At 47.9% G+C, this 24,928-nt stretch overlaps 1 protein-coding gene across 1 annotated transcript in view; it reads right to left on the reverse strand.

The window, feature by feature from the left end:
* The window catches only part of FMR1 (fragile X messenger ribonucleoprotein 1), an 821,120-nt gene that overhangs the window by 521,368 nt on the left and 274,824 nt on the right, over window positions 1-24,928 (reverse strand). The window contains exons 4-5 of the mRNA XM_069612766.1: window positions 5,653-5,724; window positions 5,277-5,425 (exon numbers count right to left, since the gene is read on the reverse strand). Coding sequence (XP_069468867.1) covers window positions 5,277-5,425; window positions 5,653-5,724 — 221 coding nt within the window. The remainder of the gene's footprint in view (window positions 1-5,276; window positions 5,426-5,652; window positions 5,725-24,928) is intronic.

Consider the following 24,928-nt stretch of genomic DNA (forward strand, 5'->3'; position numbering starts at 1 on the left):
AGAACAGGACTGTGAGACTTGTCATTGGCCTCAAGCCCATGGATCATATCTCTGCAGCCCTGAAATCTCTTCGTTGGCTCCCAGTGGCTACAAGGATTAAGTTCAATGCCATTTGCATTGTCCACGGGGCCTTCTGGGGCCTGGGTCAGCAATACCTTCAACTCTCACTTCAGAAATACCGTCCTACTCGAGATCTTCGCTCAACCAACTCCCTCAGGGTCAGTCTCTTCTCCAAGCAAAAAGTTGGTGGTAGATCTCTCTTCGGCTGGGACCTCCCTCTGGAACAGCCTCCCTGATCTCTGAAACTTGAGAACCATTACTGCACTGGGCAACTGGCTACCTCAGAATTTCGGCCCAGATCCCTGCCCACCCAGCTGCACACCTGCACTACCTCCTGACAACCCTTGCATTGGGTCTGTATCTGCAACCCTACGGCCCCTTTACCTGCACTTAGACACCCGTTGTCTGTGCTTAATTCTTGCACCTGCCACCTGCTGGCCGCACTACCTGTGTTGTTGCTTTGATGCTGTGTTCATGCACCTTCCCCTCTCCCCTGCACTTGCGTGTTCTCATTGTCACTGGGCCTAGTAAGATCGTTGACTTGTCCCACCCTTGCACCCTTCCCTCGTCATGGCTCGAAACACTTGTGTATGGGCGCGCTATATATAAAAATAACATATATAGAATATGGTGGTCTTTACTGCTTTTTCGGTCTCTGTCTCATTAACCAGAGGGCTGCATCATTTCTATCATTGCATATTCTGTGTTCTTTCTAGGGGTAAGTATTTACAGTGTTTTATACTTAGTTATTGTACATGGTGTGCTTGATTAAAGTATAATTTTGTATAGAACCTTGATTGGGCATTCCTTTATTTTGGACTGTCATAGTTCACTGTTTGTGCTGCTACTGAACCACATTCACACACCTTTTGAGAGCATAGCCTTCCCTCGGCCCACGTTACCACACAAGGCGGACGTCCAACATTCCAAAATAGAGGGTCAAATCAAGGTTCTCTAAAAATATATATACTTTAATTAAACACATCATCTGCCATAGTAAGTAAATAGAAAAATGCTATCTAAAAACACCTCTGAAGAAAGAACCCAGAATATGAAAGATAGATGGGTGCAGCTATCTGGGTAACGAATCGGGTAAAAGTCACAAACCACCATGTTCTTAAAAAGGACATTCTTGTAGTGAAAACAGAGTACAGATTACCTAACCAGTCTCTAGGGTCAAAGATGGACCATTGACAGTTATGGATCAAAAGTACTGTTTTGCTGTTCTTCGGCAGTTCCACAGCGTCAATCCAGGCTTCGAGCTGTTGTGCAAACGGATCAAACCAAGTTCGGGTGCAGAGAGTCCTGTTGACCCAAGCATTGATTTGGCATGGAGTTGATTTGAACGCAGTTGCTCAGAGCGGTTGGAAGGCAGCATTCGAGCTATGCAGGTCGGAGTGCCCACCAGGATCGGTTAGAAGTAGAGAAAGTTCGAGATGTCTGGTTCCAGCAGTTCATGTCAGGGCCCAAGGATGGTTTCAAGCTGTGATCCTGGTGTTCTGGTGTGCAGCTCGACAAAGCAGAGGTTGAATTTGAGCCAGTTCGGGTTGTTTGGTAACTGCTGGCCTGAGTCAACGAGTGACACTCCAGTCATGGTCCGGCGATTAGCAGCTGATTTGAGCTAAGCAGGTGACTGTCTTTGCGAGGATACAACAGCGTAAAGTTGGTTCGAAATTTCGGTTGAGTGCCAAAAAGCACACTGGTGGATCTTGTGGTTCGAAAGTGGCGAACCCAGTTTCGAAGGCAGTTTGAATGGTTTGAAGCAGTGAAAAGCAAGGTGTCCGGCTGGTCTTGACTCTCAGTTTCCAGTAAGTACCAATCCAAGGACTCAAGGAGAAGATAAATCCTTGTTCTCGGGCTTCCAATACTGGGAAGGCTGGCACACACCTACAGGTGTACTTCAGTGCAGTGAGATCCTGGGTGCCAGTGTGAATGGCAGAGAAGTAGGTCTTGCTCCAGCAGCAAGACATCCCGGTTAGGGAGTAGAGTTTACCTCTGCCTTGGACATTGGAGGGCTTTGGAAAGTCAACTCTCCCAACAGAGTCCAATGAATTCTTCCAAAATAAACCTGACGGATTAGGCGGCCCCCGAACCTCCCCCCTGAAATGACAGTCTATAGTTGATTGGACTAAAGAAATCCTGCTTTTAGGGGTCCAAGCTTAGTTCTTGAAACAAGTGGTCTTTGACTGCTCACATCACATTCAAAGTGCTTTGTGCAAAAGAAAGTGGAGGGCACACGGTGGAAGAGAAGACAAAAGAAGATGTAGATATCTTCCTCCCACTGGTCAAAGCAACCATGGTCTATACTAACCCAGTCCCCTTCCCTTGTCAATAACATCAAAGGGACTTTTGGTATGGGCTTTTGGCTAGCCCTTTAGGGTGTGCCGTTTGATTCCAGTTTCTCAAGCCACCTCCTGCTGGAATGCTGGCTCACTGGTGAGACGTGTTACCCTACCTCAAAATGGAGCAAAGAGAGGCAACCCCTTAGGGATACAGTCTTTCTGGGAGCAGAATAGACAGCCTGGCTGGTAGGAATGCATATAATCTTCCAGAGCTAAGCTGGCCTCATATGTCTGACACATATGAAATGTATGGGGCTTGGAAAACTACGAGATACTAGCCGCCATACTTAAACTCATAGATATGGCTTAGATTCAAAGTTTACAACAGCCACCAGGACAGTAACTCCCATAGTTATGTAATTTTGGAAATATTGGCGCATATCTTAAATGCAGTCCCTTTGCTGCAATGACGTGGCTGTCACTGCAGCTGTCAGGCACTTGTGACCCATGGGCCTGCTCTGTGCCACTGCAGAGCAGCTGCTGCAGATCAGGATAGTGATTCAACAGGGCATAGGTGTACACTATGCCTTTGACATGGAGCATATGAAAGGGTGATCTGAGATTACCCTTCCTGAGATGTAATTTCCTGTATCATTTTATCAGTTGACTAAAAAACAAAAATCCAGTTATTCTACCCCCTCGCCAGATTGAAATCCATCACATGTCTCCTTAGACCAGTGGCTACAAAAAGAAAGACCATTAGATCAAAGAGAGATGCATCTCTCTTTCCGGAAACAAGCCCTGTTCTTCATGTGTACAATAATTCTGGTGACACAATTGGGAGTTCTTCATTGGCAGGGAACCCTAGAACACAGAGACCTATCGATTTAGTAGCTCGCACTTCCTGGTTGCCACATATGACAACATAGATTTCAAATGATGTTCAATCATGTGACATGGGTCACAGCGAAAACAGTATGAACCACCCCTGTATGGTCGTTATGCCTCTTACCCACCCCAACCGAACCATGGCAAAAGACCTCAATAGATTTTGTGGTGGAAATTTCAGAATCACAGGGGTATAGTACCATCTGTGTAGTAGTGTGATTATTTACAAAATTGGCACACATGACAAAGGGAGAGGGGGAATCTTAGGGAATCCTAAGTGGGACCTGTCTCAGTAATAGGCTTGCTTTGTACCACTACTAACCTAAAATATGTCTATACGGAATTGGACGAACGGACCGCATCAAAAAGTTTGCATGGACAAAAAGTCCTAAAAATGCTACCACCAAAGGCACAAACCACCAAAAGTTCGAACCTTTGGTGGTTAAGTATAAAAACCAAAAAAAAAAAAAAAAAAGACTGCAGGCACACCCGAAAAAAATAAACCGGGGCTGTGGGGTTCTCCCCAGCAACACCACGCTCACTATACTTTACAGTATAGTGAGCGTGGGAAACCCCTGCAGCCCCCGTAAAAAATAAATAAAAAAGGAAGTAGAAAAGAAAAGGACCCTGCGGCGCCGGTTCCCGGTCACGGAAGTGAAAGGGAACTGGCGCCGCAGGGACCCAGACTCAGAAAAAGGTAAGTAGGGTATGTTTATGTTGGGGGTGTGGGTGGGGGATATGGGTATGTAGGTGTTGTGTACGTGTGTTCACATGGGAAATGTGCGAACCTTTGGCGGTTCGCACTTTTCTCATGCAAACTTTCCGGCCCCGGGTAAAATCAGCCGCGGTCGGATCATGCAGATCCGTCTAGAACAGTCTCTGCCCTCTCAACTTCTCTCCACAGAAGGCACCAGCTTCTCTGTTCAGATGCCCTCTCGGTCTCTGGCTGCAGTCACTGTCAATCACCACCTTGCTTCCAAATAAGTAATCCCGGACAGCATCACCAGGATACCCTATTGTGATCCACAGACCCCCGCCACACCCCAAGATCCCCCCTTTACCATAGTTCAGGACCACCCAACCAGCAGTCAGCAAGCCATCAAACCCAGAATTATATAAACAGGAAAAATGGCACAGGGCTTACAATTATATAAAACAAGCATCCACAAAGCCAATTGGTTGGCTTTTGTGAAGGAATGGGACAGGCATTTGCTAGTTATTGCAATACGCCTACCACTTGGGCATACGATGGCAACAGTTAGAAAATGGTGCGAGTACCTGACAAATGCCCATCTAATATCTATATACAACCAAAAACTGTTGGCTTTGCCAATGCTTATTTTCAACAGGACCCCAGTGCAAGGAACAGGTTTAAGGACACACAGAATGCTGTAAATCAAGTGGCTGGAGGTACACTTGATTAAGCCATTTCTATTGCATCGGTAGCACACTTACAGTTGCAATTAAAACATTACATTTCAGAAAGTTTGATGTTAATGCTTGGTAGAGCTAGGTCAAATAGATCCCAGGTGGACGTCTTTAGCTACTCACATTTTTATTTTTTATTAGCGATTTGGTTTGTATACATACAAACGTTTCCACCATACAGTACATAAACATTAAAATAGCAAAGCAAATACAAAATTACAGTACAATTGTTTTGAAGCAGGTTTTTAAAGATTACAAAAATCTAAAGTCCATATGCTTAAAATATGCAATAGCTTCACATGGCAGGATCAAATGCTTTAAAGTGTCTTCAAAATCACTTTTTCACACAGCATACACAACCTTTCTTGTTCGGAAATTTTAAGTCGGGACCAATAATTTCAAGCGTCGAGAGCTGTTTGAGCTCCTCCCATCACATCTCCATTCTATCTGTATTCCAATACAGTAGTTTTGGCTAATAAGTGCCGCTAGATTAAAGAGCTAAAAATGAGAAAATGCTTCCGATAATAGATTCTAGTGCTAAACAGGTACATACTTCAACTTTTATCAGATATGCATGTTACAACTTCTGTTAACATAAAAGCCATTACACACACTTACATTTGTCTTAAATCTTCTGGAACTTCCAATTTAATCTTATGAAAGGTGTTCTTTGCTGCAGGCTTACTGGGATTCACCGCTCGCAAACGCTCAACTGTGACAATTTCATTGTATGTAGCATCACAGGCTGCATATTCTATTACGTAAAACTGATAAAAACAAAATCAATTAAAATCAGTGCTCATTAGCAGGAATGACGAAATGTTGATAGTACAGGATAGCTTGTTGGGATTATAGCAAAAAAAGTTACACAGCATCGAATGCGTAAAAGACATTTTAACTTCGTCCTTAATAGGTTACAAGTGAAAGTCATTTCAGAAACCAACTACAGGAAAAGAAAAATAGCAGTGGGGCAAATTAAAAACTATATTCCTACCTCACCCTTTATCATTCTGACTTTAGCCAGCCACCAGCAACACGGCTCTTTTTCATTTGCTCTGGAGTAAACCTAGAAAAAAGGTGTTAAAAAGAAATATTAAATATGAAATAACATGTTATTTTTTTATGTTATGTTATTTTTGTTTATAAAGCGCAAAAGCCGTAAGGCATCACTTGCAAGGACTCATGAACCAATTAAAATCTGCTCACAGAGTGAACCCATGAAGCTATCGCATGGTTGGAGGGAATGGGCTCAGAAATCTTTATGGTGGATGCCGCTCTTAGTTCTTTTTTTAAGTTAACAATATGTGGATCATATGCCACATAGGGGCGAGAAATGAAATTGCTTTACATAGCTGTTGCAAATAAGGTAGTGTGCACAAGGCTATGCGACTGACCTTTTGCCCTGGACGCACTCTTGCAAGCTCACTAATGATAATCAACTGTTGCAGAGTCAGCAATACTCGTCACAAACCTATGGCAGCAGCATCTCTTAAAATCCAATTGTTGATAAACTTTATTGGACCAACAAAAAATAAATGTAGAGATGGTATAATCAATTAGCTTTCAAAGACCCACAAACTTCGTCTTCCGATGGTAGTAACAGTGGGAAATGAGTAACAAAAAGCAAGCTGAACATTACATTCCTTTGGAGAAATAAACGAAGTGAATGTTCACTTTAAACTACACTGGCTGTAAGAGAATACATATTAAGCAGGCCACTTTATCTGCTGAACACCACATCTGATGCTACCAAATACACAAAATGCGTGCATTGATATGATTTATTGTATTTATATCGCGCTCAAACACAAGTGGTTCAGAGCGCGACGAGGCAAGGGAGGGGAACAAGGCGGGACAAAAACAACGATCTTACTATACCCAGTGACATTGAGAACGCGCAAGTGCAGGGGAGAGGGAAGGGGGAAAGTGCAAGGGGCAGGGGAGGAGTGGAGAGTGCTGAACACGTGATCAAAACAGGTAGTGCAGCTAGCAGGTGGTAAGTGCGAGAATAAGGCACAGACAACTGGTGTCTAATAAGTGCAAGGGGGGCAGGGGGGACTGTAGTGTTGCAGATACAGACCCAAGTGCAAGGAGGCAGTGCGGGTATGCGGCTGGGTGGCCAGGGATCTGGGCCCGAAATCAAAGGGTAGCCACGTGCCAAATGTCGAAGCAGACCGAGATCAGCAGGGGAGAAGAAGAGCGAAGGCAGAAGCCAAGAGGAAGGTCTTGATGTGCTTCCGGAACCGAAGACAGTTCTCCTCAAGTTTCAGAGAGGCGGGGAGGCTGTTCCAGGGGGAGGCCCCAGCTGAAGAAAGATCTACCCCCAACTCGTTGCTTGGAGAAGCGGCTGACCCTAAGGGAGTGGGAGATGGAGGAGTGAAGAGCTCTAGTAGGATGTGTTGGTTTAGCATGTAGGGCACTTTACACAACAACGAAAAATGTTCATATCTGAGCTTAAAATGCATTATTGCAACAAAACGTCAGTGTTTCCATATTACTTGCTGCCCTACCCATTTAACTGCCTACTGTGTTCGCAATGCATAAAATAAGTTTATGAATGCACAACAAGGATTATTAAAGTGAAAACCATAAAGTTCAAAAAGCATTCATGATTATTGTAGAGCAAACTCGAAATGTAAGAATCAAAAAACACAATTTCAAAACTTACAGTAAGTACTTCATACAAAGTATGAAGATATATAGGCATGCATAAAATGCCATTAGTGCATTCAAACTTCAGTATCCCCAAATAAAATGTTCGTCAGCATCTCCGTAGCAGCCCGACACATCAAATGATCTGCAGTGATTAGAGTGCCCAATTAAACCTAATGGCACTTTGCGTCACTGTACACACTAAAACATTACGTCAAAGGTAGGTACAGACGTTGTGCAGCCTCTATGCTTTGTCTGTGGGGGTTGGAGCTGACAAACTGGTTTGGTGACGCTTCTGTGGAAGAGTTGGTTTAGTGCCTAACTGTCCAAAACTTCGTAGACTTCATGAATCTTGGACTGAATGACCTAGGAATAGGGAGGTTCAGGAGAGGACACTAGAAAAGTAGTGTTTAACGTCAAAATCCAAGTGGGAAAAAAAGAACTGAGGCGCCAGCTACGGCACCTAGAGATGGAGATTAAGGAAGTGGCGGATCAGATATGCAAGCCTAAAGTTGCACTTTAAGAACTGGGTTCGTGGGTGTAAGGCACAAAGATATCAACAGGAGGGTGAAAAAATGCTGTTTGTTTTGGAAAAGGGTGATGCCAAATCATTTTGGGGCTTATAAATGAGGACCCATGCTTTAGGATGCGATCGCAGAGTAATTCCATTTCTGAGGGTGTGGTTGCATTATCTTGGGGCTATGTATGAAGATGGAAAGAGGGATTCTGTATTTAGGGCTCCCACTAGTGGACAGTCGTGGGATCTGCATTTTGATTTAGATATCTGTTCTCCAATTACCGCTGCAAACCCCTCCTGTGCTGCTTAGCCAGATGGGATTCCGAATCTTGCTTTTAAAGCTGGCCCCAGCTTTTGGGTTCAAATTCTTGGGCTGTTATTTTAGGATATCTCGGAGTACAAAATTATGCCTGAATCCTGGAAAACCACCATCTTAGTCCGCATATTTAAGAAAGGGGACAAGATGTCTCCGGAGAACTACCACCCTATAACCCTATTAGATTCCTCTAGTAAAATCTTTGCTGCCCTGGTTCTTGAGCAGTTATATTTGTGGGCTATGCGGGCTGGCAAAATTGATATAAAGCAGACTGGCTTCCTGGAAGAGCTTGGGAACCATAGGCAATGGCTTCTTTCGCTCTTTAAATCTAAAGATCAATGAATCAGCTAATAAAAGTCCCTTTGTGCACTTAACATCTGTTTTTGATTGTGTTATTAGAAAGATCTTGTGGGAAACGCTGGAGAAGTGTGGCATACCTCTAGCATTATTAAAAATGGTAAGAACCCTGAATTCTGGGACTAAGGTGAGGATAAGGCTGGATGGGAGTGGACTGGTATCTGATCCTGTGAATCCCGGAAGAGGAGTTCAGCAGGGGTGTGTATTAGGCCCCTCGCTTTTTAATTTATATATTTGATCTTGCTGATAATTTGCAGGGGGAAAGGACTTTCCCTCCTCGGTTGGGATCTGTTCCAGTGCACAATATGGCCTATGCCGATCTGGTCATCCTTGACCAGACACCAATTGGCCTCCAGCGTTCACGTGATTCTTTAGTACATTTTATGAATTCTCATGACCTCTCTATCAATACTGGAAAGCCACAGATTATGTTCTGTAGAAATGGAGAAAAAAGTAATTGTGTCTTTAATAGACTCAAGACTCCCTGTTCTGTAAAATGGGGTAATCTTGATTCTATGTCAAGACCGGAGGCAAGCATTAGGCTTGTTCAAAGTCGTGTACCACTGTCACTGCCACGGACGTGACTGGCTTGATATAGAATGCCTTGAACCTACTATCATTCATCCAATATGCGGCTCTCAGAAAGTCCGCCAGAGGCACCCCTGCGCTGAATGCTTTGGAAGCCATCGCCCCTCTAACAGATTGCACCGCAAATTTGGGAAGGTGGACCCGCGCATGCTCCATTATCTCACGCACCCACCTGATTATAGTGGCAGACACCACTGCTTTATGAGGTTTCCTACATGCTATAACCATTTGTGTCATTTCTGGGGTCTAATGTCAGATGTCCTGAATTCGTATTCCCTAATGCATGAAGAAACGCACAAGTGGGGCTGCGCTGACAAGTAGGTGTAGGAGATCAAAGACCAATGAGTTGTCCTTTTAGTTATGGTAAATTTAACACTGTGGACTGTAACTCTTTCTATCTACCTCCAGTGCCTTCACGTCAAATACTCTGCTACATGAAACAAGGGAAAGTAGCATAGCCAGATTCCCTGAAAGCCGTGTGACCGACAGGTATTTATTCGCTGATCAATTCTACAGGAATTGCAAGACGATGTTCAAGTTCCACAGATATGCATACTTGGGCAGAGAGGGCGCTCTAAGCCTCGACCCTCTCATGAGCCTGACTACAGCCAGATGGTCGCCTACCAGTGCCCAGTCTATCACGGTGTGCCCCACTGATATTGCTGATCTGTAGACGCCTAGGGTCCAGAAAGTTTTCCCTCCTTCTAGAAGGGCAGCTAGGAAATTGAGGAGTTACAACAGGGGCAGAAATTGGATGAAAACCTTGTCCCCCACACAAGTCCTCCCACTCGCTCCACACCATGTCATAGCTCCTGTGGGTAGAGGGTGCCCATGACTCCTTGATAAACTGGGCAGCCTGGCCAGAAATGACAGGCATGGCCCATCTGTTCCCAACACCATGCAAGCTATCAGCGGCAGGGTGCCCTTCAGTCTCAGAGGGTGTAAAGTCCCTACTGGGTCCGTAAGTAGTTCTGGACTCGGGTAGAATATGTGGGAAATCCACAAAGTTTGATCAGAACTGGGGGGCGTGGCTAACTGCCATGTAGAGAGGACGTGCCCAAGAAGAGCTCCTACGGATACGACTAAAGGATATGTTTTACGAAGCACAGAAGTGTTCCAGGAAACTACAAGGGTTGTATGAAGATTGTAGCAACAGGAGCAAGTAATTTGTTCAACCCAAGACAAAGCAGGTAGCAAGGTACACTGAACGGAACGTACCCTCTGCAGTGCCCTGTTGAAAGAAAATGACGGCGGTCACAAAGGACTGCTGCAGAGGAGACGTGGCGAAGGAAGAGGAGCAGCCGGGGGATTGGGCACTACTGCGAGACACAGCCTGCACAGAAGATATCACCGGAGCCATTGGAGGGAAGGAGGATTGAGGAAAAGGGGAAGCGGACTGCAGGACGTCAGGGTGTCCTGTAAGAGGAACAAAGCGACCGACTGAGCCATCCTCCACCAGGCGAGGCAACTAGCGGGAGAAAGGTAGCCGGCAGACAGGAAGCACACTCGAGGTGCACAGACCCATGGGAGGGTGAGCTGCCGGGAGTGGACAGCGCAATAGTCCAAGCTAGAGAGAACCAGAGCTTGAGATACCATGAGCTTCTGGGGGAAGGAGAGGAAAGGCAGAGCACCTCTGAGGAGGTGCAGTCGGAAATTTGACTTTTTAGAGACCTCAGAGATGTGTGCGGAGAAGGAAAGGGTGGAGTCAAAGATGACCCTGAGGTTCCTAGCCTCGCAGGTGGGGGTAGGAGGAGGGCCAAGGGAGGCCGGCCAGAGAGTGAGGGGAAAGGATGGTGAAGGTGTGCCGATGAGGAGGATCTCCGTCTTACTGGCATTCAGACAAAGATCATTGGCAGCACACCAATCTTGAATGGCAGTTAGGCAATTAGAGATGGGAGAGGAGGTGGCAGAGGGCAGCCTGAAAATGAGTCGAGTGTCGTCAGCGTAGCACTGGAAATTTGAACAGAAAATGGCAATGCAGTGGGCGAGAGTTGCCAGGTATTGGTTGAAAAGCCAGGGCGAGAGATTAGACCCCTGGGGAACACCACAGGTAGAGAGGAAGATAGATGAAAGGAAGGACCCAAGTTGGACCTGGGAGGATCGATCTGAGAGGAAAGAGGTCAGCCAGGCCAGAGCCTGATCAGTGATACCCAGGTTTTCACAGAGACGGTTGAGCAAAAACAAGAAAGAAGCACAGACATCCAACAATGGATTGCTTTAACAGTGACACTATTTAACCATAATGTACACAAAGTCGCAATGCAGGAATCATTGTAAGGAATGAACAGCAGTTTAATTGTATTAGTAAACACTTAAGTCATTATGCACAAGCTGGTATGGGGGCAGGTGGGATGTTAAAGGAATATGAGAAACAAGATGCTGAACTGTGATTTGAACATTATTGTGTGGGAGTTTAAAAAATAAACATGTATTATATATTTTTTTAAAACAAAAAAAAGTTTGATAAGAACTGGAAAACAGGCTTGTGATTTCCAAGCGGGAGCTACCACTATTACTTCCACTCTCTCCCTGTGAATCTTCGCCAGTACTCTACTCAGAGTTATGAAGGGGAAAGGGGTGGGACCAAAGGGGGGGGAACCTAAGGGTGTGGGGGCGCAGTGCAATTCTCCGGCCCAGCTCTCCAGAAACGCATTTGTCCTAATCGTCGTCAGATCTAGTCTCCAGTGGACGAATCAGAGACTGTACATTAGAGCCTGGAGGCAAATAGGTCTATTTGAATTAGACCCCACAGCTGTTCTAGCTGCTGGAAGGCTCCCCTGTCAAGCTTCCAGTCACTGGAGTCTGTCAGATACCGGGAATTCCAATCCGCTATGTTGAAATCACATAGTTGGTACTCTGCCCTGACCGAGATCCCGGCTTTAAGGCAGCAATGCCAGAAATCCTTTGCCAGTTCCACCGGTAGTCTGGATCTCGTTCCCGCTAAATGGTTTATGTACCGTACCACGGAGATGAATTCCATCTTTAGCAGGATGCAACAGTCGACTGTGCCTTATGTGAAAACTTTGATCACGAAACACCCAGCTAACATTTCTAGACAGTTTACATGTACTGGGCCCCATTTATCCCCTTGTCTCTATGGTCCCGCAATGGGTGCTCCAGCCTGCCCGCCTGGTGTCGGATTCTATCACCAGGTCCGAGCTGTCTCCAAAGATACTGCATCCGTTCCATGTCTCCATGTTCTGAAGCCACCAATGCAGTTCTGCCCTCAGGTCCTGGTCTAAAGGAACCATCTGGTAATACCCGAAACCCTGTTGCAAATGTTCTATCTTTAGTCACTTTAGGGCAATGCAATGAAGAGGGCCGAGAAAATAAATAAATCGCTTGAATTGAAGCTGCAAGTAGATCCACTATCCTCACTGGGGTTCGAAGAGAGATCACCTCCTTCCTGAGACATGCCCCGATTTCTCTCTTGCTATCTGTCACCTTGCTCACTGGAAGTTCAAGCGTTGCTTTCTTTGTGTCCACCACGAAACCCAGGTAGTCCAGCCTCTTGCTGGGGTGCATATCAGACTTCTCCTGGTTGATGAGGCAATCGAGAGATACAATAAGGTCTTCTACCCATTTGATCTGCGACACTAGCGTCTCCCGGTTGTTCGAGAGTAGCAAGATGTCATCAAGATGGATTATCATTCTGATGCCTTTTGGGGGCGTGGCTACGAAGCCATGTGAGCGGACGTGCTTCTTGTCGGGCTCGTGGCGATCCTACAATGATCCTGGAATAAAGTGCAGTTGCACTGGACTGGCGGACACAGAAACATTGGTATATGCCCATGAACATGCTGGGATCACTCGGTGCTCGTGGTGAGCGGGCGTGACACTAGGAGGAAGCTGCCGGAGGCGCGCGGAGTATGGTGGACACGGGGGACGAGAAACACAAGATGGCGGCCCGCCGTGGCGGAGAAGAAGTCACCGCCGAAGCGTCGGCGGCGTGTCCGTGAGACGGAACGGAAGTGCCTGTGGAGCTGTGAGGGAGCCGGAGTGTGCTGGGAGCTGCCCGTTGCCTGGGACAGCGAGGAACACCCCCGCGAGCAGAGAGACACGGAGAGGCTGCGGGCGCTAGGACCGCGCGGGAGCCGGGAGAACAAAGCGATCCCCGCGGCCCGACGGCAGGAACCCCCGCGGCTACTGGAGTGCGAGGAGGAGAGGCCCGCGGCTACTGGAGTGCGAGGAGGAGAGGCGGCCCCGAGAGGACTGCCAAGGGCTGGAGCCGAGACCGAGGCGCCCGCTCGCTATTCTCCTGGGACACTTCTGAGAGAGCGGAGTGCAAGAATCCTTAAAGAGGCGCCCCGGTCTCCCGTGACACTTCAGGGGGAACAAACTGGGTGAGAAGCCTCAGAGTACTGCGCCCCGGTCTCCTGTGACATTAATCAAAAAACACATTGAAAAGCACATTGATAAGACTACAGCGGGATGGCAATTGGGCACTGAACGCCCGCACAAGCAAGGTGGAAGCAGCCAATTGACACCATTTTGCCCTGTGCCGCAATACCTCTTGGCACACACATGGGCTATCCGCTGGGGTGGACCCTGGGGGCACCACGAAGTGCCTATTGAATGAGCAGCCCACCCACATAGCCATAGGGCTATGAGTCAACTGTAGGGTGCACCGTGTATGGGGCGGACCCCTGGACGGAATGGTGGTGGCGGGGCCCATGCGGGTGGCCTGACGCTCGACACGGGGGCACACAAGCGGGACAGTTACCCATCAGGGGCATAAACACGGGCTAAGGGACACCCTCGGGGAAGCATAAAGGAACGGCAGAGGGGGCTCTTGCGATCAAGCGGGAGCGCATAACCCTCTGCTGTGATTGGGAGCGGAGCCCGGAATTTCTCTAAGGTGCCCCCCCTAAAACACGGGAAACTGTAGCGAGTTACACCTGTTGGAACTGTGGTCCACAAGTGGCAAGGCTGCCTATGTCTTTTAGTGGCAGCGCCATGTCAAATAAGCCTCCAAGAACAAAGGCGAAGCAGCCTACGCTTGATGAATATGCCAGGACCCCGCCGGGTCCTGAGGGGGCCAGGGGTAAAGACATGCCCCCCGTGTGTGGCATCGCGGGCACGAGTGCGAACCAGGAGGTCCTGGCGGCGATCGCGGACCTTAAGTTGGCCTGGGAGACGAAGCTGGAACTGGTTGTGACTGAACTGAAGACAGCATTGGACCGCAAGGTAGGAGAGGTGCAGGAAGAGGTGAACCTTCTGCGGCAGGACGTCCGGGCCCTGGCGGAACGTACGGATAACCTAGAGAAAGAGGTGGGCCCAAACACAGCGGATTGTGCATCGCACAAGTCGGAACTACACGCCCTGGTGCAGCGGGTGGGTAATTTGGAGAGCAGGGCGGAGGAAGCAGAAGGACGCGCCCGGAGAAATAACATTCGCATTGTGGGTATACCTGAGGGTGCAGAAGGGCACAACCCCACAGAGTTCATCGAATCCATGTTGCTGCAGGAAACACCTGGAGGGGTGCTGTCTCAAGGGTTCGCGGTCGAGAGGGCACACGGAGTTCTGATGAGGAAGCCGCCGCCAGGTAACCCGCCTAGGCCAGTGATTGCCAAGATCCTAAACTATCGAGACAGGGAAAGGATACTGGAGCACTTCCGCAAGGGAGGGACAATCCAGAGAGGAGCGGCGAACATAACGGCTTACCCGGACTATACCCTGATGGTGCAGCGAAGTCGGATGAATTTTGGAGCGGTCAAGAGGAGATTGCGGGAGGCGGGCCATAAATATATGTTGCTTTACCCGGCGAAATTGAAAGTCTTTTATAAAAACAGAACTTTATTTTTTGATTCCCCGGATGATGCCATGGGATGGCTTGATATGGTAGGAAGCCCGCAGGAATCGGACGTCCAGGCGAAAGGAGGAGATGGCGCAGATAAGTAACCGGCAGCGGGCGCGCCTGCACTGAGGGCAGCATGGAACTATGGGACTAGATTATAGTCAGTGATGTGGCCCGGCAGGCCGGCAGAAATTGAGGCAGTAGATGATGAGACTGAGCACTGTGATTGCTGCTTTATTAAGAGCCTGGCAGAGCTACTCTGCACACCCCCATTTAGAGATTAGTTAGGTCACCAATAGTGTGGTGACACCCCGCTGGGGTCTTGACCTGGGGTTCCAGGGGAGGTCCAAACGCGGGGGAGCCTGAGATCCAGGGATGGAGCTGGGCACTTTTTGGGGTGAGGTGGGGTGGGAGGAGGAGGGGGGTTGTGTGCAGTGGTTTGGTATTTTTGGGTTAAGGGAGGGGATGGGGAGTTTTGGGCGTTCAAGTTTAAATATGAGCCTTTGGGAAGAATTAAAACCAGGAGTCTGTTTGGTGTGGGAGGAGGGGCTGACTAGAAGGGGGAAGGGGAAATTACCGATGAATCATGGGGGACCTTAAGATATTAACTTGGAATGTGAGAGGGCTCAACAGTTATTTGAAGCGAAATAAGGTCATGCTATATTTGAAGCGACATAAGATAGACGTTGCCCTGCTACAGGAGACGCACCTGACGCGGGAGAAAGTGGAGCTCGTTGGGAGGAAATGGAGAGGAACTGTGGTGGGGGCATCGTACTCTGCCTATGCAAGGGGGGTTTTGGTATGGGTGGCTCCGCATGTTCCATTTAAGCTTATGGAAGAAAAGGTGGACGAGGACGGGAGGTTGGTTATGTTGAGGGGGCTGATAGAGAACAAAGAGGTGTGCATTGTTAATACATATGCCCCTAACCAAAATACGGCGGCATACTTTAGGACGCTGTGTACCAAATTGAGTGAGTGTATGGGCGGTGCGATGATCTGGGGGTGGGATTTTAATTGTGTATTGGACCCTAGGGTAGATAGGTTGGATGATAGGACGGACAGGCCCAACCCGGCGGCTAAAGTATTGCAGGCGCTGCTGGATGACTTTGGCCTGGTAGACGTTTGGAGAACGAGACACCCCGGTGAGAGGCAATACTCGCACTACTCGGCCCCGCATCAGCTGCACACGAGGCTTGATTACATCTTTGCCACTCCCGACGTAGCCACTGAGAGCACCCATATAGATTATAAAGCGAGAGTCCTATCGGATCACTCGCCTTTGGTCCTGGGGTGGCAGTATTGCCCCCCCAGGGCGCGAATACCGACATGGCGCCTCCGAGCGGAGGCGCTTAAGGACCCAGTTTTCAGAGAGGACATGAGAGAGGAGATTGTTGCCTATTTCGAGGTGAATACTGGGAGCGTAAAGTCTGCGGGTACTTTATGGGAGGCTTTCAAGGTTGTGATGCGGGGGGCTGCCATTGCGAAGTCGAAGGGACTGATGGGTGGAGTTCTAGCTGACCTGCATAAAGCCGAAATAGAGCTGGAGAGAGAGTTGGGAGGGGGCGTGGCTGATACAGAAGTAGTGCTCAGATTGCAGCGGCAGTGCGCGGAATACTGGGATAGGCTTTGTAACCTTAATTACAAAAAGTATGTAGAGAGGCAGCATGCAGGGGGAGATAAAACGGGCCGGCTCCTAGCGTGGTTGTACAAGAGCGAGACCCCTAGATCTTTGATTCGGACTGTGACCAACGCAGAGGGCGTCACGGTGGACACCCAAGAAGGTGTTAATAGGGCATTTGCCGAATATTACAAGGTGCTGTATGAGGACGCAGAGGGGGGTAGCAATGAGGAGATAAATGAGGTACTGGAAGATATTGGCCTGCCCCAAGTTAGCGACGAAGAGAGAGAAGAGCTGGATGCACTGATTACTTTGGAGGAACTTAAGGGGGTCGTAAGGCAGTTACCCACTAGCAAGGCCCCAGGCGCAGACGGGTTCCCTAGCGAATTCTATAAGGTGTATGGGGAGGAGGTGCTCCCCCCCCCATGCTGGAAATGCTCAACGAGGCGTTGGAGGTGGGACGGCTGCCAGAATCACTTAGGGAGGCGATTATAATACCGCTCCCCAAGCCCAATAAATCGGGACACGATTGTGGCTCCTACAGGCCCTTGTCGATGTTGAACCAGGACAGTAAGATACTGACGGCCGTCCTGGCCAACAGAATGCGAAAAGTAATTGGCAAGCTAATTCACCCAGACCAGACGGGCTATGTCCCGAGCAGGAACATCACCCACAATCACAGACGGCTCCATCGAGTGGTCGAATGGGGGTGCAATAACGAGGGCGAAATGGCGATTGTGGCACTGGACGCAGTTAAGGCGTTCGACTCAGTTAAGTGGCCATGGTTGCTGGCGGCCCTAGCAGGATATGGAGTGGGGCCAGGCTATATCAGATGGGCTAAGATACTATACAATGAACCGCTGGCTAGAGTTCGAACGGGTTCGGTGGTGTCCGAAAGGTGGCAGCTGGGCAGGGGCACTAGACAGGGGTGTCCCTGGTCCCCGATGCTTTATATTTTAGCCCTGGAGCCCTTAGCAATCTATCTTAGGCAACAATATGACCCAATCGGTATAGAGGTGGGAGGGGAACGACATCTTATATCCTTGTATGCAGATGATATGTTACTATATCTGAAATACCCGGAGGAAAATCTTCAATATGTTCTGGAGGTAATGGAGAGGTATGCCAGGCTGTCCGGTATAGCGGTGAACCCCCAGAAATCTAGTATGTTCCCGCTGGGTAGCTATGTGGGAATTCAGGCAGAAGGGTTGCCGGTGTTGCAGGTCCCGTGGGCGGTGAGCTCTTTTCGCTACTTGGGAATAGATGTGTATCACACGGTAGAGGAGGAACATAGGCGCAACACGGAAATAGCCATTGGGAAAATCGGGAAATGCATGAGGTTCTGGGAGAGGTTGCCTCTGGCGATGATGGGCCGAGGTGCTATGCTTAAGATGGTGGTTTTACCTAGGCTGTTGCATTATTTTAACAATATCCCATACATGATACCTAAGAAGTTTTTTGTTAAGCTGAATGGTATGTGCAGGGACTTTTTGTGGCACGGCACCCGGAATAGAGTTGCGTTATGGAAGTTGCAGAACTTCTACGAGAAAGGCGGCATTAAACTGCCTAATTTTGAGGTTTACTATGTTGCGGCCCAACTGCAATACGTGGCTAAGTGGCTCTCAGATGACGTGACCCCTGAGCACAAATTATTTGGGAGGAACTGTACTCCTTTTTATTTGCGGGAAATTATCTGGGTGGCTAGCTCGGAATTGAAGGAGCGCCCTAGAATGCTGTTGCTGGGGCGGAACATGTGGCGGCGAGCCTGTCGGATGATGGGGGACCCTTTCCCGTGTGTTCTGCAGATACCGTTGGTCGCACTGGTGGAGGGGGACAGGCAGCTGAGAGTGATTATTAGGACCTACTGGGAATCAGTGGGACTGGTTACGCTAGGAGACATGTGGCGAGACGGGACTATCACGACCTTTGAAGGACTCGGGGGGGAGACGGGACTACACGTGGGCCAATATGTCACCTATCATGTACTAGTGCAGAAGATTCGTAGTATGTGGCCTGAAACGTCGTTAGCGGAGGAACCAGATGCTACGGCCGGGGTAATTTATGATATATCGGAGGGTGGGCACGAGGTCTCAAGGCTGTATGAGATGATGATGACCAAGGTGGGGAAGGACTTGGGGCACTTGAGATTAGAATGGGAAACAGAAATGGGAGCCCCGATTGAAGATGGGATGTGGCAAAGGGCTTTGGGATATCATAAGAAGGTGTCAAAAAATGCCAGGTTTAAACAAATACAGCTATATGTTACGCACAGGGCATACATGACCCCGCTCAGAATATCGAAGTTCCGAAACGTTGGGCGCCAGGCGTGCCCTAAGTGCGACGATGAGAGCGCTGACATGATACACATGTTCTGGGCGTGCCCGGTAATTGGAAGCTACTGGGGCGAAGTGGCGCAGAGGTTAGCGGCAAAGGGGATCACGCTCCAGGTAGACTCGGCCTGGGCCTGCTTGTTGGGAGGGTATCCCAGAGCGAAGAAACTTAGACATGTAGAGAAATTGAAAGACTTGGCATACGTACTTGCGAAACGAAGGATTGCCATGGGATGGAAGGGGTGTCACGGGCCACGAGTGGAAGTCTGGTGGAGGGACCTACAAAAATGGGCGGAGGCTGAAACGGTGGTGTGGCAAGAGGCTAGTAGTCATACTGGGGATGAGGAAATGGGTTCCCTCATGGCGTGGAAACTATTGATAGCTGAATTGTTTGGAGCAGTGTCGGATCCAGCTGAATCTGAGGGCAGCGATGCCCAACCGCACGGAGCAGACACTGAAAGTGAGGAACACGCAGGCTCATAGGGGGGGGGGGTGGGATTGGGAGTGTAGTGTTTTTAGGTTGTCAAACGTGTTTAAATGAAACGTCATAAGCTTTACTGAATGCTGGTTGTTGGTTGTTTGGTTCTAATAAAAACTTTTAATAAAAAAAAAAATCATTCTGATGCCTTTCTCTTAGGTTGGCTGCTACCTGCGCAATGAGCTTTGTGAACACCCAAGGCGCAGACGAGAGCACGAAGGGCATTGTCTTGAACTGCCAGACATGCACTGCCCATTGGAAACAGAGGTAGAGCCTGAATATTAATGCTACCTGAACTGTCAGATATGCATCTTTCAGATCTACACTGGCCAGATAGTTGTCCTTCCTGAGGATGTCCCTCAGATGTATGCCACCCATCTTGAAATGCCTGTAGGTGCCCCATCCATTCAGCTCCTTAGGATGTATGACTGGCCAGACCTTTTTCTTCCTGTGAACCAGGAAAATATTGCTTACCAATTTGGAGTGGCAGCCTCTGAAAGATTCAATGGCCCCTTTCTCACGCAGTTGGGTGAAATCGCCCTCTAGTAACTCGCGCTCTTCCCGGGACATGTGAATGGTAGCAGGTGCATGGGATTGTGTGGGGTCCTGCAAGAACTCCAAGTGGAAACCCTGAACGGTCTGAAGGACCCACGCATTGATTGATATCTCGCGCCAGTTTGCTAAGAATTGACATGTTCTGCATCCCACCGGGGGGTACACTGCCGGTTCTGCGCTCACCTGTGCTGGCACTTTGCGCCCTGGTGGAGCTTCTTCCTCCGAGTTCTCTGTAGGTTCGCCCTCGATCTGGGAAGAAGGAATCTTGCTGTCCGGCCTCCCAATATTGGGCCCCGTCACCTTAGGGTCTCTGAGACGATGAATAGCGATCGGTCAATCGACCCCGATAATGACCGGTCCTGGAAAAAACTCTGCCTGGGAATATCTTCTTTATGGATGTGTGGACCTTCTCTAATGAAGAGTTTGTGCCTAAGAAATGACCCATATCCTTACCAAATGCCTCTCCGAAGGGCAGGCCCTCTGCTACTCCCCCTGCTTCGTAGCACACAAGGCCGCTCAACTTAGAGTCGATCTTAAGGAGCAGGCCTCTACGCCTCTCAGAGGAAATTGCGCAGTTTGTGTTGCCCGAAGACAAACTGTTTGTTGTGCCCAGTTCGCCAAAGTATCAGGATACATGGCCTCTCCCGTGTCCCTAGCTCGCTCTGCCAGATCCATGATCTTAGCGATTGGGCCAGTGAGGTCTAGCAGCTTCTCATGACTGCTTCTCCAGGACCCGTCCATCCCTGTTCTCACGTCTTTGGACATTTCTGTTAAAAAAGTCATCATGCGTGGGTCCAATTCTGGGGCGTCTGCCACTTTTACGGCCAAGTCAGGCCGCAGGCATTCCGCCCTCATGTGCACCCTTGTCTAGGGGTTTCCGGATCCGCTGCATCGTGTACAATGCAACCCTGGGCAAGGGTTGCCAGTCTGAGGATCTGGGATTCTGGCTCTCAATTGGGTTGCACATGTCAGAGATCTTGGTGTCCGGCATCTCTATGTTCTACTCTTTCCTGGCTCGCAACCCCCTGGGTAGGCTGTGGTTTACCCTCTGGGTTTTGGTCCCCGTCTTGCAAGGATATATCGGTATCCAGGGAATTGCCCTTTGCAATTTCTTTTAAGTCGCCCAGATTATCCTCCCCAGGGGTGGGGTTAAAGGGCCTTGACATGGCTGCGCATTGCAGGAAATCTTCTCAGAGCTTGGCAAACGTGTCAGCAGCCTCTGGGGCTTTGTTTATGTCCCCAAACTTGACCGTGGGAAGTAGAAGAGCCTTTCCCTTCTGGGCCCGGTTACACCCCTATTAAACTCCCCTCATCTGAGGGGGGCCTTTGCGGACGTGTTTGGTTTTCTTTTCTTCTTCTGGGTGCCGTCTATATGTTTCCCCAGGAAGTGTTCCAGGCTGGTTAACATCTCTTGATGGGGTCTTATTCCTTCTGCTGCTACTAAGGAACTGCCCAGCACCTTTTTAAAACTGAGCACCAGGTCGCTCTCGTGTGTCCTCCCCTGGCTCTCCTCTTTCCAATGCTCAGACATGATAGAGGTAGGACAGTGATAGTCCAGGTGCTGTGTGCCTATGCCTGAACCAGCAGGCTTTGCACGTCCGCTGCAGATATTCTGCATCTTGGGGCAGATTCTTATGGCATCAGCAATCTTACGATTTGCTCTTATAGTGAGCTATGTAGCAATGCTCGCAATGCATACCTGTGTGAATTTGCTGCAACTGAGCTATTCAGTAAAGCTCTTAACATTCTGGAAATGAACACTCTGTACATACGAAACACCTGGGCTGGCAATGCGCATTCTGAATAACTCTGCGATGTGCTGTCGCTCCACTCCTGCCTCGAGCTGCGAGTCGTGCGCAGAGTGCCAGCATCATATGGAGAGCAGCCCCGCCTCCACAAAGCCGCGCTGACTCTGTGTAAGGGCGAGCGGGACCCCGGGCGTGTTCAGATGTGAACTCAGGTTCCACTCAGCGCTCGACTCTACCGCGGCGGCCACTCATCGCCGCCGACGCTTGCGCAGAGTGTGACCGGGATGATGCGACTCCGTCGAACGGCGTTCTCACAAAATAAAAGTATAACATCTATGTGCGGAAAATGCCAAAGTAAAGAATCAATGCATGCCCCAACACCCTTGCGCTCTGAAGCAACTGCAAGTGGGAAAAATATCACTTACAGATGCCGCACAGCCATATAATTCAGCAAACACAATCATATCATAAGGAATGCCATTTATCTTGCCTAAGAGCAAATAAAGAAGAGGGAGGGAGCGAGGCAGGAAGTGAGGTACAGGTTCCAATGACAGGAAGTGAGCCATAGGACTACTGGATTGAAAAACTTTGTTGGGAAATGCAGCCTTTCAAAAAAAAAAAAACACATTTTTCGGTTTATTAAGAAGCTTAAATTGTTGAAATTGCTCAAGATAAAGAAGTTGAGATAAAGAAGTTGAAGCATGATGCTCCCCTTCAGTCTTGACTTAGAATCAAAGGTAACAAGCTGGAGGTAGTGCATAACTATAAATACTTGGGTTTTACAACCCTTAGTAATTAGTCTAAAAAGCTGTGATTAGACAGTATGAAGGATAAATGTGTCTATTATGCAGCTCAAATTAAAAGACTGAACACAAGATATGGGAAAATTCCCTGGGCCCCGGCATTGAAATATTATAAGGCTAAGATCATTTCAGCTCTTCTTTATGACACATATTTGTTATGCGAGGTCCAGGAGCAAGAGTGGGAGCAGTTGGAGGGCTGTATATGGAGCCATTTTCGGGGGTCACCAAGTTGCGTTACTGCTCCTGTGATGAGATACAAGCTTGGTTTACTTTGATCTCAGCATGTATGAAGTGGAAATCTCTTGCGCTTCGCCATAAGATTATGTGCCCCCACAAACATTTAATATTGGCAAAGATGAAGGTTATGAAATAATCTATGGATATTCCATGTTTGACACAATGGATTGATAACTGTAGCGAAGTTTTGACCAGTTGTGATTGAACATCTGTCCATCTTAAACTTTGCCCACGGTTGGTTAAGAAAGTCTTGTGGAAGACGGACTGATGTAAGACAAAAGAAGCCATCACCAACTATAGTTTATTTGCTGGGGTTCTGGCTACGGAAAGAAATCTCTATGATAAACAACCATATGTTAATACATTTCCCTGTCCAAAACTGAGATTGCAATTTTTACGGTTAAGACTTAACTTTATGTTAACCATGGAAGTAGTGGGTGCCCTGTCAGGGTTGACAATCAGAGAGATCTTGTAGGTTTTGAAAGGTTCACCTACTTACGGCCTACAAGGCAAAACAGGAAATTAGGCACAAGCACTTTGATGGATTTTTAATCAACCTGTGTTTGTATAGGTCCGAACTTTCCTGGAATAGGATCTCAGTAGGTTGCGAAGTCTCTGTCAATTGCTGTGATAAAATGTATTAAGGATATATTTTTGATACTTGAATACATTATTAATTTTTGTCTGTGCTGTTTTTATGGAAACTTATATAAGAATTTTAGTTGTTGAATAAAGTGATAAAGCTCAGGGATTATTGTGATTTGTTGAATTTGTACTTCTGTATATATGGGATACATTACTCACCGTAATCTTATTTTTGATGCTTATATCTGCTTAGATTAACATAATATGCATATACCGACATCTAGTGGTAGTCGCAGATTATTAAATGACTTGGTTTCGAAACTTGAAAAGGGACGTCGACTTGGCGTGTCAGTAATACTATCTCTGTAGGAGATCTAATGTACCCATGTTCTTTACCCATGTCTTTCACTCTTCACAGTCCTCAGATTGTTTTGTTTTCTGACCTGGGGTAGCATGAAAAGTAGCTTGGGTACATATATAATAAAGTAGAAAATAGTGATAGAGCAAGAAACATCTAGGCTCCTTCGACTCCAGGAGGGGAGGAAGGGTGGGCACATGTCAATCTAAGCAAATGCAAGCATCAGAAATACGATTACGGGGTGTAATGTATTCCTTCTGAGGCTTGTGGTTCTGCTTAGATCACAAGCCATGGATAGATTAGCAAGCAGTATCTGGACAAGGAGGTGGGTTGTGAGAAGATAAAGCGGCAAATAGATGTTTTAGCACTGCTTGTCCCACCTGTGAATCTGCTTTAGAATGTGTGTCAATGCAGTAGTGCTGAGTAAGACAATGCATTACTTACCGTAAAAGCATTTCTGATGGTTGTATCTGCTTAGATTCACATGCTGTGCATAATCTGACATACAGTGGTCACTGCGGAGTATTGCATTTTGTTTTCGTAGTCGAAAAGGGGACGTCAACAAGGCGTGTCTGTAACACTATCCCTATAGTGATGTGCATTGTACCCACAATCCCTCACGAGTCGAGGTCCCTCTGTATTTTTTCTGCCCTGAGGGAGCCTATTAGACGTGAGTGAGAACAGAAAAGAGAGAGAGATAGATAAAGGATGTCTATGTTCCTTCCATCCGAGCAGGGAGGAAGGGTGGGCGCATGTGAATCTAAGCAGATACAACCATCAGAAATGCTTTTACGGTAAGTAATGCATTTTCTTCTGATGTTTGTTAATCTGCTTAGAATCACATGCTGTGCATAGACTAGCGAGCAGTACCCACAGTTGGAGGTGGGTTGTGAGAAGGAACAGTAGAAAAAAAGATGTCTTAATACTGCTTGTCCCACCTAGGAATCCGATCTAGAGTGGGCATCTAGACAGTAGTGTTTTGTAAAGGTGTGTACAGAACTCCAGGTTGCCGCTTTGCAAATAGACTCAAGAGGGACATTTGCAATGAATGCTATGGAAGCCCCAGAGCCACGAGTAGAATGTGCTCTCGGCTTGAAGGTTAGTTCTCCCTTAGCAAGAGAGAAACAGAGTGATGCATTGGACAATCCATCTAGATATAGTGGATTTTGAAACTGCATCTCCTTCTCTTCCTGCTGCCACTGAGACGACAAAGAACTGATTAGTCTTTCTCAGAGGTCTAGTTCTTTCCATATAAAACATGACAGCTCTGCGCACATCTAGTGTATGCAGGCTCCTTTCCCCTAAATTTGAAGGGTTTTGAAAGAATGTTG

This window comes from Ambystoma mexicanum, chromosome 5p (genome assembly GCF_040938575.1).
Source record: "Ambystoma mexicanum isolate Mex_15411 chromosome 5p, UKY_AmexF1_1, whole genome shotgun sequence".
NCBI lineage: Eukaryota > Metazoa > Chordata > Amphibia > Caudata > Ambystomatidae > Ambystoma > Ambystoma mexicanum.